Source organism: Anabas testudineus, chromosome 24 (genome assembly GCF_900324465.2).
Source record: "Anabas testudineus chromosome 24, fAnaTes1.2, whole genome shotgun sequence".
NCBI classification, from domain to species: domain Eukaryota; kingdom Metazoa; phylum Chordata; class Actinopteri; order Anabantiformes; family Anabantidae; genus Anabas; species Anabas testudineus.
Window position 1 is genome coordinate 6,403,003 of NC_046632.1, and position 14,459 is coordinate 6,417,461.

At 40.6% G+C, this 14,459-nt stretch overlaps 1 protein-coding gene across 2 annotated transcripts in view; it reads left to right on the plus strand.

Moving 5' to 3' along the window:
- Positions 1-14,459, plus strand: part of LOC113149516 (1-phosphatidylinositol 4,5-bisphosphate phosphodiesterase beta-1) — a 91,277-nt gene that overhangs the window by 18,610 nt on the left and 58,208 nt on the right. For both annotated transcript variants that reach the window (XM_026341692.1, XM_026341694.1), the window contains exon 3: positions 6,318-6,386. In XM_026341692.1, the coding sequence (XP_026197477.1) occupies positions 6,318-6,386 (69 nt within the window). The remainder of the gene's footprint in view (positions 1-6,317; positions 6,387-14,459) is intronic.

Genomic DNA, 14,459 nt, shown 5'->3' on the forward strand with positions numbered 1-14,459 from the left:
GTGACCAATGTGAGCCCAAGAGCCGGCCACATCATCGCTCTCAGACTCTCTCAGAGTGTTTATAGTGACTGAACACAGAGGACACTAGAGATTGATGGCAAAGACAAGTTGGAGTTTTTATGTGTGTATCAGGTGTGTGAGTGTGTGTATCACCTGATGTGTGTGTGTGTGTGTGTGTACAAGCATGAATGCGAGTGCTGATGTATAGAACAAAGCTTCCAGCAGCCTTTATCTCAGTGCTGGTTGTTTTGTGGAGCGTGTCGGCTGCTGATGGCCACTATCAGCCGCCACCACTCTCCTCCATCGTTCGCCCTCTGTGTTTGTTTTTCTTTTCTTACACTGCCATTTCTCCCTCGCTCCTGTTTTGGCACCTTTCCTTGTTTTTCCCCCTCATACGCACTGAGCTTTGAACCCTTTTATCCTTTCCCCATCCGTATCACCATGAACACAACACAACAAAAGTGAAGAGGTCCCCTACACAATATCTAAATATTACTGATTGTCCTCAGTCAACCCATTGAGTATGTACTTTTAAATGTATGTTTTTATGTGTGTTGCTTGAGAGCAAGAGTATAGTGGCTGGATGCAGACATCCCTGGTAAATAAAATACAATTTATGACGCTGACTATTTAATCACTGTACCTCTAGTGTCCGGCTGGGGACCTTTGTTGAATGTTCTACCTCGTCTCTGTCTCCCCTCATTTTCTGTCACCTCTACACTGTCCTTCATTTAATAAAGAGGGAACATTATCTCAAAAATCACGGACAGGTTTAATGAAAAAACAGGCAAAAAAAGTGTCCTTTTGTGTCAGGGAACATGCAACAGAGACATGCAGCAAATACATAAGGACTACTGTAAAATAAAAGCACATTATAACAACTATGATCCAGTGCTTTTGACTGCACAGGTCCATTATCAGTGACAAGTTAGAACCACTTTTATGACAACAAGTGCGTTTGAGTTCACATCTTTTAAATGTCACAGTAAAATTGGGGGCAGAAAAACCTGCAGTTTCACGCATCATTGCTTTAAGATGCTCAAAAGCATGGTGGGCATTCACAGGACCAAAGGTGTCAAAGCATAAGGACACATTTCTGCAGAATTTTTCAACATTGCTCGGCCTATGCCCTCACATCCCTTTGGAAAAACTGTCTAGCTCCCATTTGGTGTCTGGTACTAGAAATGCCTCACTGAGATCTCTGCAACAATACACCACATGTATCTGCTGCCTGAGATAGAGAACCACTGTATTCTTTTCTCTTCTTTAATCTATACAGATTTATCCTTTATCCTATAAAATCACTAACCTTAAAAATAGACAACGGTGATGGAATAAATACCATCCATTGTCAGGTGAAATGATTCTTTGATATGACAGAGGATCGATTTGTTTGAAGTTTTAGTTTTTCCAGTCATGCAACAGGGTATATGGATGAAAAACAGAATGAATTAGTTGCTCAGTTTAAATAGGCCCTTGGGCAGCCTCATAGCGATGCCAGACGCTTCAATTTGGCTCAAGGCCTTTGTCGCATGCCATACCTCATCTCTATTCCATTTTTGCTATCTCTCTTTACGTCGTGCTTGCCTAATAGAGCATTAAATCCATGGAAATAATTTCAAATGTAATCGGTCCTGCTGCGAGCTTTAGATACTAAGCCATCTTAGATTAGTTGTACAACAGGAAGCAGCAGCCAGTCCATCAGTGCAAGGTCTTTAAAGGGCACATGTATACATGTACTATTGTATGTGTGAAAATTCATGGTCCCTCTGCACACAAGCCTTTTGCTCTTTTCTGTGACTGTTTGCAGCCTTTTCACTCTCCCTTTAGTCAGCCACTTCAGATGAGGAGGTTTGGGACTTCACTCACTGTGAGGCTGTTAGAGTCGCTCTATAGGAACCCAAGACTGGAGCAGCAGAGTGGATGTGACTGTCAGCTAGGTTCAAGCACAGCTCTCCACAAACCATTTTCCCTTGTAACAGTATGTATTTCCTGGCAGCCAAGTGGCACTGGAGGGCCACTTACCGGGGCAGGCAAAGCACCTGCACGGCTTCAGTGTGTTTTGTTCCACATAAGTAATAGTAATAGCTCTGTTTATAATTAGGGAATACATCCATGCCCAGAATCTCCTGACCCTGAGTCAGTGGGCCTTTGAAGACTCTTGTGCATAGAAAGCAGTAGCATAGTTGGTTATGCAATGGTCTTATTTAGCTCTATGACACATTAAATTGCCAAACCTCTTCTTTGTTTTCTTTTTAATGCACCTCTATTGCATTCTAAGTTATGTTTGCTGTATGTACAGTATAGACAGAGCCAGACATTTTAATGTTTGTGTAGAGCCTGTCTAGAGTTCGACTCAGCAGTCTATCAGCGGTCCTGTGAGCAAACTGCATCTGACTAAGCACAACCTGATACAAGACATGGACACGCATGGCTGTAGATAAAACATGACACGATGGAATTAAGCTTTACATGTGGATTACAAGTGGATTGATTGTCTGTTTTATGACATTTGTTCTGCTTTATCATGATTTAGCAAGATTAATTTATACTGTTGTACTGTACATACAGTATTTGTTGCTGTTATTATTATGGAGTACTCCTAAAAATATCATCCATAAGTAGTTGTGTGTGGCTAACTTACAGGTTTTCCCCACACTGCACTTGGCTTTCTCAAGCATCTCCTCATTCAGTTATTCTGTGCACATACACATTTCTCCCTCTTCGCTGGCCTCACTTTTTTTTTTGCTCCTTGCTGCACAGCATAGGCCTCAAACCCTGCAGAGTCCATACCCATTTTGAACCTGGAGGCTGTCAAGCATGCCTTTGGTAAATGAGCAAGCTAACCTGTCTCTCAATTTCCATGTATTCTTTTTTATTTCTTTCTTTCTCTCCCTTTTTGTCACACCAGCACATCCCCCCTTTGTTTTTACCACAAAAGCTGTGTAAGCTTGTTGCTTCAAAGGGCAACAGAACTTATTATTATGAAACCAACCAAAGAGGCCACACTGCCTGCCCCAAAGGACTTAGATAATCAGTAATTCAAACCAACTAGTAATGAGGATACACAAGTGGACTGAATGTTCTTCAAATTAAAGAATAACAAAATGTGGTCGAACACAGGAACATGTCATTTGTATTAGATGTTCAAAGTGCCTGAAGCAGAGGCACTTTGACAACAAAATGACTCACAGATCGATGATGAATTATCTGAAGTTTCAGATAAACACCACTTTCCTTACTTTCTACTTGGAAAAGGAATGAGTTTAATTTTAAAAGGAAGGGAGCATGTTGCAGATGCGTGAACAGCAGTTCCACAGCAGAAAGAGACAAACAGGCACAGAAAACAGCGCCCAGGGCCAGCCCAGGTTAAGCATGTTCATTAATTTCTGTAGTTTCTCTCCCGCCGGCCTTCCTTGCTTCCTGGACGTGCCATGGATCTTAATGGGCTTTGGATGCCTGCTCAGTGTTTTGATGCACACAGAAAAGCCCTGAGAGAAGGAGAGAAATAAGAGAGAGAAAGCTGTAACCAGCCGGAGTGTGATAAATAACAAGAGAAGACAGAAACAGACACAGAACATATGTTATATGATATAGATTAAACAGGCAAAAATAATGGTTGGACTGCTAGACAGAAAGAATTCATTTAATTAACTAAGTCAGCAATGTCTGAAATTAGAAATTAAACTTAATATTAATGAGATGTCACTGGCCTTAACTTCTGTTTACATCTGCACTATGAGTAAGCCTCTGCACACTGTAGCAAATCCTGCCAGTCTTTGTATGTTATGGTAGTGCCTGCATGGGGCTTGGTTGCATACTGTCTGAGCAGATTGCCATGCTTACAGGCAGTTGGCTTTACCTTTAATAAGTCAGCTCTACAGGTTAACACTTAACTGATGACGCCGAAGCAGCTTTTAGTTGTGTTAACTGCGCAGGGCCAGGGGGCACAAAAAAGGACCAGACCAGCAAGCTGCTTCCTGAAGCCCCACTGTTCCACCAGGCCCCCATGTGGAGCTCCATCGCTCTAAAGAGACTTCAAAGGGAGGCATTTGCAGACCTGGTGTGGGCGTTAACCTTTACTCAGAGGCTCTCTCTCTCTGGGCAAACAGGGACAGTCTAATTGATGCTACGGCCTACAGAAAAGGAATAACTTGTCCTTGTGGACTACATAGCGTGCTTTAATTTCTGCTTCTTACATCGTGATAGACAGAAGCTGTGTTTTAACTGCACCAAATTCTTCAAATTCAGAATATTTTCTAGTTATTCAATCATAAAACAAACACACACACACACATTTATTTTTAGACATTAAAATAAACATGAAACCTTGGGTGGACTAAATTAGGTATGGATTTGTAGATAAGGAGAAATGGTGGGGTGCAGTTTTCCACCACCCCTATGATCATGGCTTGAGATGGTCAGATACTGGCATTTGCAGCTGGAGATTGAGTCAAGCACCCTTGTCTCCCCAGATAATGCTGAGTGGACACACAGTTCACTCTGGTTAATTTCCCACCTCATGTCCTGGCTCCCTCTCAGAGAGAGAGAGAAAGAGAGAGAAAGAGAGAGGGAGAGAGATAATCCAAACTGATAAAGGGATGTGGTGACTGAAGGAGGTAGCAGGGGCTGTCTGTGAGACTGCAATTTGTGTATATTTACTGCTAACCACATTACAGACTGTTTAAAGGGTAATAGGCTTACAAACGAGGACAAAACAGATAGATAATGTGAAACTCTTTGAAATCACATGTTTTTTCAAGAGCAAGGAAGGAAAGTTAAATGTCCTGCACTGTGGTAATACAGTGTCTGTATCTCACCACTCGTATTTTGAATGTTCTCCCACTTTGCTTCACAGTAGTGTGCTGTGAAATGTTGGAGCTGTAAGATGGAACCATGTTCTGACATGACATCCCACACTGAGGGGTTCAATAATGAATGAAACAGCCAAGATTTTAGATTAACTTTGACACTAAAATTATTGTTACAGAGAGCTTTACTTGATTTCCCAATAAAATGTATGTTAATCCAGTTTTCTGTGTTTTCATCTCGTTTCAAAACTGACTTCATTATAGCACCTTGTTGTGTCTCTTTGCTAGTTGAATCCCACATAAGTTGATCCTAGTCGGGCTGTGGCAAGGTGTTATGGCAAACAATCAGGGTCCTTGCAGACGTGTTAGGGCGACACCAGCCATGTTTCGAGCTGTGGATCTTTTTCACGGTGTGTGTGAACACAGAGATAACACTCACATGCCGACCAAAACAACCACACCTGAGTGTGGTGAATATACTGAATGTGGGATCGGTCTGGTCCCAAACGAACTCTGGAGTGGTTTGAGGTTAGAGGTGTAGGTTTTGTGCAGGTTTTGCTTGCTACAATGTCGAGGTGATTCCATGTCGCATAGCAGTTTTTCACTCTGCTGACACGCAAGAGCTCTGAAACATCCAATCCATCCTGGTAACCACATTTTAAAGTTTGTTTGTTACATTCGTGGACCTCATGAACAACATCAAAAGTCTTGCAGAGAGGATATGAACTTAGTGACAAGAGACCTGCATCACTGTTATCAAAACCTCAAAGTCTATGAGTATGTACAGCCTTAAAACAAACAGTGGAAATAGCAGAAGAGATCATAAGCATTTTGACGTTATGAAACATGGTGTACTCACAAAGACCTGAACATCATAAGAGAAAGCTCCCACCCTAGTGACTCTTTCCTTTTTTCTTTTTTTTTTTTACCTTATAACAAGATGTACAAATGTATCATCTTCCAGACTGGAATAAACTTCCCTCAAGCTGTGGGGTATATTTAATGATTTGTTTTCTTGAATCTGCACCCATCCGTCCCAAAGTATCTTCTTGTCGTAGCTTTTTGTCAGCTTGATAACTGATTTAATAAGGGATTTCTCCCAAACCTAGATTGAATATTTTTTTGCTTGAGAAGAGCCTTTGCTCATGTAGGTAGGTCATCAGTTAACATGGAGACTTTAGACTTTTGTCCTAATTTTCATGCACAGCAGCACAACAACACATTTGCAAGGGCAGTGTCATTTGGCTTACTATCTCTACCTTACTACTCTATCTGAAAAACTCCCACATGGCATTCAGTATTGAGGCTAATGAGTGTCCTTACACACCTATGGTCCTTCACACATACACACACACACACACGGCATGTTTGAAAATGGAAAGGGTCACTGAAACCTTTCTTTGTTTAGCTCCAAAATAGTTCCCATGGGCACACAATGTTAACAAATACATTGAGTTAATAGTTGGACATTGATACTGATTTAGCTGTGCTTCTTTTTGTTTACAGGACACAGATCTACTGGATATAGCGTACATTAAAGATGCCAGAAATGGAAAATGTACTAAAATGCCAAAGGTAAGTCCTCCTTTCATTAATCGGAGTTGGTTGCCCTGCCCATGTGCTTTTCTTTTGATGGCAGCTGGTTGTTTTTTTGTCTATGCAATCTTGCATATTTAGTACAATAGTTATGATACTGCTCTTGTTTAGTTTTTCTTTCCTTTTCTTTTTTTTTTGTTTTGTTTTGTCCGTAGAGGCTCTGTGAACACAGTGAACAGTGTACTGAAAGGACAGTGGAGAGCTTAGTTTGTGTGATGATGTACTTTGTAAGTGCACACACATGAAAGGCATGTGTGGGTGTGAGCCCGACCGTGAATCAGACACAGTCTGCATCTATCTAGCCAAGAACTGCGTTATTGAGAGGACATAAATTGGTTGAGGTGTTTTATAATGATTGACGTTTAACTGTAGAGGGTCTGTACTCACACCTGCAGGTGTACATACTGTACTATACACAGATGGCAGAAGTTTCTGAAGAGTAATTAATGCCACTGTCTTGTATATAACCTTCAGAATTCATGTTTAGCTGACTTTTGATTGACATAGTGTAGTTTTAGACAGCAATTTACAGTGATAGAGAGCTTGTCCAGATTGACAAACATGATTTGAATTCAAACACGCAGGTCCAGGGTGTCCAAATAGCTACTCCGCAGCTAATTAAAATGCTGTTGACTGTGAGTGATGAGAGAAGAATTTGTACATACAATTTTTAATCTGGCACAGTGCAACTCTCAGAAATTTGGCACATTCTGGTGCAGTTATAAAGCCAAATTCCATTCCCAGAGTTAATTTCACACTTCATCCAGCGATGATTAGAACAGCAACATGCATTTTTACCCACTCTCTTGTTCTTAGGTAGTTACAGTTTTATATAGCTTTCTGATCTAGGCAATCTTTTGTTGTTATTACACAGCATCAGCAGTATTCATCAGTTTGACTCGGTGCAGCAGGAGAAGGGAGTGGGGGTCGCAAACTGCTGCTCTTTCTGGGGAGTGAGTAATGATGGAATGAGTACAATAACAGAGAGGATTCATGCATTTCTAAACAGCTTACAGAGTGATGCTACCCAGGGAGGAGACATGACCACATGACAAGTAAGACGGTCGAAGCATTGGAAATGCATTACTGGGAGATTGAGCAGTGATGCATCCTGGGCATTGTAATGTGAGCACCAGTGAGACACAGTGAAGAGCTGATGAGACGAGGAGAGGAAGGTAGAAAAGGACAGGCAGGGAGAGAAATGGAAAGACTGTGGGTTTGAGGAGAAAGAAAGCAGAGACTGGATGTTTTTTCTTTAACATAAATCTCCTGAAGGCAAAGGAAAGGATGATAGGAATGGAGGAAGGATACAGAGATGATGTGAGGTCAAAGAAGGATGTCAGACAAGAAGCTCAGCTAAAACCAGAGAGCTGGTTGTTTAGGTGAACAGCACTAACTTTCATAGCATTTCTCCTACACTGTTCCTTTGTCTGCATTCTCTGGTAACAGCAAACTTCTTGACATGTTCACAATGTAGTCAGCCTTTAAAAAGCAACTCTGACAGGGCTGAAGTGGCCAGTATGCAAAGACAGTTTAGGGTCCCAGAGGCTGCTTCCACCATGCTAGTGAGTCAGAGTGGCCTTTTTTTCGTGTCTCTCAAATATTTCTCCATTTCTATTCATGCTAGTTGTCCCACCATAACAGGCCAGTTTCAAATGGCGTATTCATCACCCAGTTTTTGTCTTAAGTTAAGTTTAAAGTGTTCTCACACAGCTGAAGTCAGTCTAATCACTGCAGCCTATTTAGCCACAGTTTCCTACATTTCTGCAGCACTTTATCTGGGCTAATTGATAAATAACAACACATACTATGCACTTATTTGCCTGTACCTCCTCATTAGCTGCTCTTAGCGCAGCTGGTGATTGAACAACTGGACTTTTCCTAACAGCAACCCTCCTACTGTGCTATAATCATCCTCTGAGAAATGGGTTGTATTTATGTCCATTTTGACCATTATTAGCCTCAACTACACAGCGCTTTCTTAAGGAATGTCTATGAAATGCTTTAACCTTTCATTTGTTTAGTTTGTTTGATTGTTTTACCATTTACCATTACCAATTACCATAACCAAGACTATTCATAGTTGAATTGCTTCCAAAAGAAGAAATACAGCATTTCTAACTTTGATTAAGAAAAAAGCAAAAATGCCAATGTCAAAATTATTAGTCCCGCGACAATTAAATAGTAGTCAATAGTGTAACCTTCCTGATTCACATCTGACAGCAGATGGTAGTTCCTAGATTGACATGAACTTAGCTCATTCACCCATGGCAAATTGTTCCAGCTCATCCAAATTGCATGGTTTTTTCAGCATAGGCATTAACCTTGAGCACCCTTCACAGATTCTTATAGGATTGAGATCTGAGCTCTGAGAGAGCCACTCTAAGACCTTGATTTTGATGACCTTCAATACGTTTTGCACCAACTCATGTCACTCTCTTGCTGGCAGACACAGCTGGGACTTAAATCTAGACTGGCAGATTTCTTTACATCATCCTTCAAAATGTCTTTCTTCGTGATAGCTCCTAAATAATTATGGCATTCAGTGTAATAATAAAATATCTTATTTACACTTAGTAGCAACAATAAGCACTTTTTGTTATGATCATTTTCATGTATGAATTAAAGGTTTTGTTTGATTTCATTAAGGCGGACAATAATTCTGACCTTACCTGTATGTCTGTATATGTTAAAAGGTGCTAACAAGCAGGAACAAATTAAGAGGTCGAAGGGGTCTGGAGGTAAAAATATGGACAAACACTAAGAAAGAAAATGAAGGCTCTGCAATTTGTTCCTTTTGTTACAGCGGAGGTGTGTCACGTGAAAATAAGGATCCATATTCATCTAAGACAGAACATTTCTGAATCTATGCTTTAAATCAACCTTAGTTAAAAATGCTGCCTTCCGATGAAAATCAATGAAACTGATCAATATTAGTGATGCATCGGTATACTCAGTTCAGTGATGTATTTTAAGTAAGCAAGAGGGAAAAATTAGAAAGAAGAACATTAAGAAAGGAGTTCCTTTTTTCAATGAGGCTTTCAAGTTAAAACTTGTCAAATCATACAAATCTATAGGAATTGTTGTATTACTGTGTTTTCTCTCTGTAGGTTTTATATTTTCTAGCCTCTATGTCCCTCAGAAGCTGCTTTGGTGGCATTCATTCATGCAAATTTCAGGAAACCAGCACACTCACCGAGACGTTGGACTCATGATGACCTGAAGTGCTTTCACTATGCTGCTCAAGAGTTCTGTGTCTCAGCTGAGTATTTCCAGACTCAGATACAATCATGCTCAGCAGACTGGTTTGAAATGGGCTCCAGATGGAAAGGCTGGTTTGGCTCACCTCTTTCGAGATCTTCTTTCTGTTACAGCTCAAATGACCTTGTATTGTCTCTGAGCGTCATCAGAAGTTTTTGTCTGGAAATCATAAAGATTTGCTCACAGCTGTGTTCAGTGGTTCATGCAATGTTTGGGTGGCGTGACTGACCTCTGATGAACCTATGCAACTACTCAGACACATACACACATAAATACATCACATAGAGAGGCGTTCTTTCATTTATATTGAATATACTGAGAGCTGTATGGACACAAATCCCACACAGGAACACAAACACACATACGCGCTGACAAGAATAACAGAGCGCGACAAAAACAGTGTCCTTTGTTCTACTGTGGTCAGGATGTTGATACTAATTAGCATGTGTCTACCCCATCATCATTCACGCTGATTAGATTGGCCGCTTGTCAGAATGACAAGAGGCAACCTTTGTTTGACAGGTGGCTCCAGAAATAAATCACACTCTGATGAGCAAAGCACAGCATCAATAATCATCTTCTTCATATACCCACTAACATCTGGAAGATTTTACTTAATCAGAGCTAAGAACAAGGGGCATAAAACTACATCTGTGTGGTCATTTTTTCCAAGCTTTTCTGGAGATCTTGGAAGTGTGGGAATTGTAGAAAGTAAAATCTTGCATGGACTGACATGAAATGCATGTTCTTTTAAACAGGTGTATTGCTTAACATGTGTTAACGTCCCTCATCGCTGTATCAGGGCTCACTGTTCCAAACCATCTATTCATATTGTCCCTTTATTAAATTAGCAGATTAGTTTGTTCCTGCACGCCTTGTTCCCTTTCCCTAGCACCATCCACGCAGCTAAAGCCAATCGCATCTGCAATCTCTAGTGTACAATCCACTAATGAAATAACTTCTACAGAACTGTGTTCAGACAAGTACTTTCCTTTCACTTCATCCTGTGTCCTTGCACACATTGTAAGGTTGTCTCCATCCTTCTACTTTCTGGTAGTGTGCATCTGTCGGAAGTGTTCTGTCTTAACAGAACTGGCAAAGGGAAAATGTAATCAGCATCTCACCATGCTGCTTACAGCAAGTGCCTGGTGGAAAGAATTACATGCTTTTTCTCTGTCTCTTTGGGAAGCAAACAGATAGCTGTCTGTGAAACTCAGTACCCTGTAGCTCACACTGTATTATACATGCTGAAAATGGAAAAAACCTCAATGATTTAGTGTTCATTCTCAGATCATTCCATTTTTTATAATGGAAGTAAGACATGAAGTACAGCCACTGTTACCCTGTTGGAGATTTGTACATACAAAGATAACACGGTCTCATCATTCCAATGTTCTTATCTTGCCCCAGCAGGACTCTGTCATGTGCTGGTGATTATTCTTCTGTCTTAACATTAAAAATGCATACAGTAGCTTCTGTGCCCCACAATGCAAACATTATCATACTGAGGAACTACTGATGATTTAGAAAATTACTGCACAAATTCTCACAAGGTGCTGCAACACAAGCAGACATATCTAGGTTCTAGCATTGGTGAATTTTAAACATGCATGGGCATGCCTGTCTGGGGAGGCTCTCACAAAAAACGTTAATCACAATCAACTTAGAGGGGAACAAATTGATTTTTGGAGTGTTGTCAGAGAGGATAGTTTGCAAAGGTGGATCGTCTGGACTACAGCCACTAGTATCAGCTGAGAAACACATGGAGATCACTAACTACTGCAAAACAAAGCTCGAAAACAACCAAGATTGTGCAGGTTGTACATATGCAGTAAAAATGTCAATTGAGGGAAGTGAGTGATTTTGTTATTCTATTAGTGCTGTACATCAACAACATTTATATTTTATATTTCTTATGACTCTCCTTGTTGTCTGGATAGTGAATACAAATGCAGCAGAATCATAGCTGATGATTTCTTTCAGAGCTATTTGTACCTTCAGACTACGGAGTCACCAGCTCAGCTGCAATCTAAGCTTGCAGCAGGGAGGACTGCTGCTAAATACAGAGCAGCTTGTGTGTCCCCAGCAGTGTAACAGGATCTGGGAGAGGCCAGCAGGCCATTATCACCATCGCTCTGTCTGGCCAACAAAGTCGGTTAAAGCTCTGTCTCCCACAGCAGTAAGTGCTAAACAGCTCCTCAGAGTACACAGCAAGCTACTGTAGAGCTTCACTCTTTAGTACACTTATTCTATGCATATTCAAATCACCTGTGTTAACAGCTTGTTTAAGGCTGTGATTACACAGTTAAGGCAATAAACATAAAAACAGGGCATACAACATCAGTGTCCTGTGTTTATTTTTTGCTCCATGGAGCAGGAACAAATTCATTTCTCATTTTTGTTTGTATAAAAACAGCTTCAGATCCTAAGAAGGAATTTTTACATTTCCTCTCTACTGAATGGTTTTGAACACATCTGTGCTGTCTGGTGTCTAGTGATAAAGCACGAATCCAAGAATATTCTCTCGGTGCAACAATCACAGCCATTCATTGATGTATGTTAAGAATGGGCAAGACCTTTGTCCGACTCTGGACACACCCTTACCCTAAAGTATGGAAGCAGTCAACACAGAGGCTTTTATTCATAGCTTAAGATTCATAAAATGTAAGTTTAAAATCTCTCACCAAAGATGACCTAAAAACAACTTTGTTATGTGTTCAAATGCACCTGACTTAATTTGGGATGCTCATCTGTTTTAGCAAGTCCAGTTTAACCGTGTGTCAGCCTACCCCTGAATTAGTGATTGAGTTATTTGTGCATGCATGGTGTAAGCTTATGCCTGTGTTATGTAGAGGTGTTATTTTTAGGATATCTCAATGATGTAATGAAGTCTGCATGACCCTGTGTTGTAGATGCAATACAGTAATACTATATACGCAAAACTCTCACAACCATTGTCTCACCCACATCACAGGGAGACAAATTGTAATTTAAACCCTCTGCAGACCTACACAGTCCTCTGCAGTGAAAGAAAAACAATAGTTGATCCCTGCTTATGGGCTGACGTGCATGGATCAGTGCTAACCTATGAGATTTAGTCAGATGGATGTTGGGAGCACAACTTGCTCATGCTGATAGACTGTAGATTAGTGTCACTTGGCAGTGTGTTGAACCAGTGGACTGTTATTGGAGACAGTTAGTGTTTTACTACGTGTTAATGATCAAATCCTTAAGAACGACACTTGTGCAAATGAGCACTGATGGTTTGAGAGATGAGCAGCTGAATGTAAAAGGAAACTTTAGGACAGTGAATGATAATGAGTCTCTCTAAAGACCTATGTTAGGATGTCTGAGACCAAGAGGGTGTGTGTGAGGGTGTGAGTGTGTGTGTTCTACTGAGAGATTGAAGATATTCAGCCATGAGCTATCCCTGTTTCAAATCTAGAAAAATTCAGCATTTTATGTAGCCTTTTCTTTTGTCGTGTATATACTGTGATATCTTTGTTAATCTTGGATCATACTGAATTTTGAATTTTGAAATCTGATACTCATGATACTTTTTGTGACAATGGTTACTGTAATAAAAATGCCTTTACACTCTCTGAGCATGTCTCACCCCCTCCATATTGCACTGTTGTTCTCTTGTTATGTGGTCTGACACACTGAATCAGATTCAATTCAGTCGGTGCCGTTGTGTGAAGAAGTGACTGGGCACTGTTGATCCTGACTGTCGTTTTCAGTGGTATTGACTGCAGGGCTATCGGCAGCTGGCAGCAAGAGATGAATAAAACAAACTGGTTTACTGATTTATTGATTTTAATAAAAGAAACAGCAGTTCAATTTGTCTTCAGTCAAAAACAAGCAATTGATCATGCTCACACATCATTGTAAACCTCCAGGTGAGCAGCGGCAATAGAGAATGTGACAGGGTCAGGGACAGGTAAAGGAAAAAAAACAATGGTCAGCGTGATGGACGCTGATGAGTTTGCTTTGATTCTTCAATCAGCTGCCTGTCAAGGTGATCTCTGCACACAGATGAATTCCCCTCGTGTGAATTCCCCCGGTGTGAAGCAGGCACAGTTCAGAAATTGAAGGTGACGTTCATTCTGCCTTGGGACTGCCCCAGAAGCTACTTCTGTTTCCAGCTAACATGAGACAGAGCTGCTGGTCCAAGATGAATGAGGAAAAGAATGGCTGAATGAGTGAACAGATGAAATAGAGACTGTAATGACGAACAGAGCGGCCAGTGTCAACACAGAGGGAGGGTTATCCGAGTGGGGTATGAGATGACTATCTTGGTGAAAAACTCAAAAAGCGCACAATAGTGCACCTGTGCAGGTAAAGTTCCCTCCTTTTAAAAGAACCCCAGCTGGAATGTCTTGAATACGCAGTTTAACTGAGAAAAGAGAAGTCTGTCCTCAATTATTTTTAAGTGTGTGTTTTTCCATTTCTTATTTTTAACTACAAACATAGTAGTGAACAGAACAATAAGGATGAGTTTGGCTTTCCCCTTTTTTAAAATGATTCACAAACACATTGTAACATCCAGTAATCATCAGACATTCACTTTCTTCTGTTTGTTTTTCAGTTGTGCCTCTTATTGAATTGAGTAAAGTCAGCAGTGTGTGCTGTGCACTGTGTCAGAGAAATTCAAAGAGAAGATCATTGCTTAAATGCAATCACAAAGTCTCGTTCAATTACAAAGCAGTTCAGACACAGCACAGAGAGACAAAAGCAAATGCAGCAGCAAACAAAACAGTGGCAGAAGTATTAAAAATAAATACATTTACA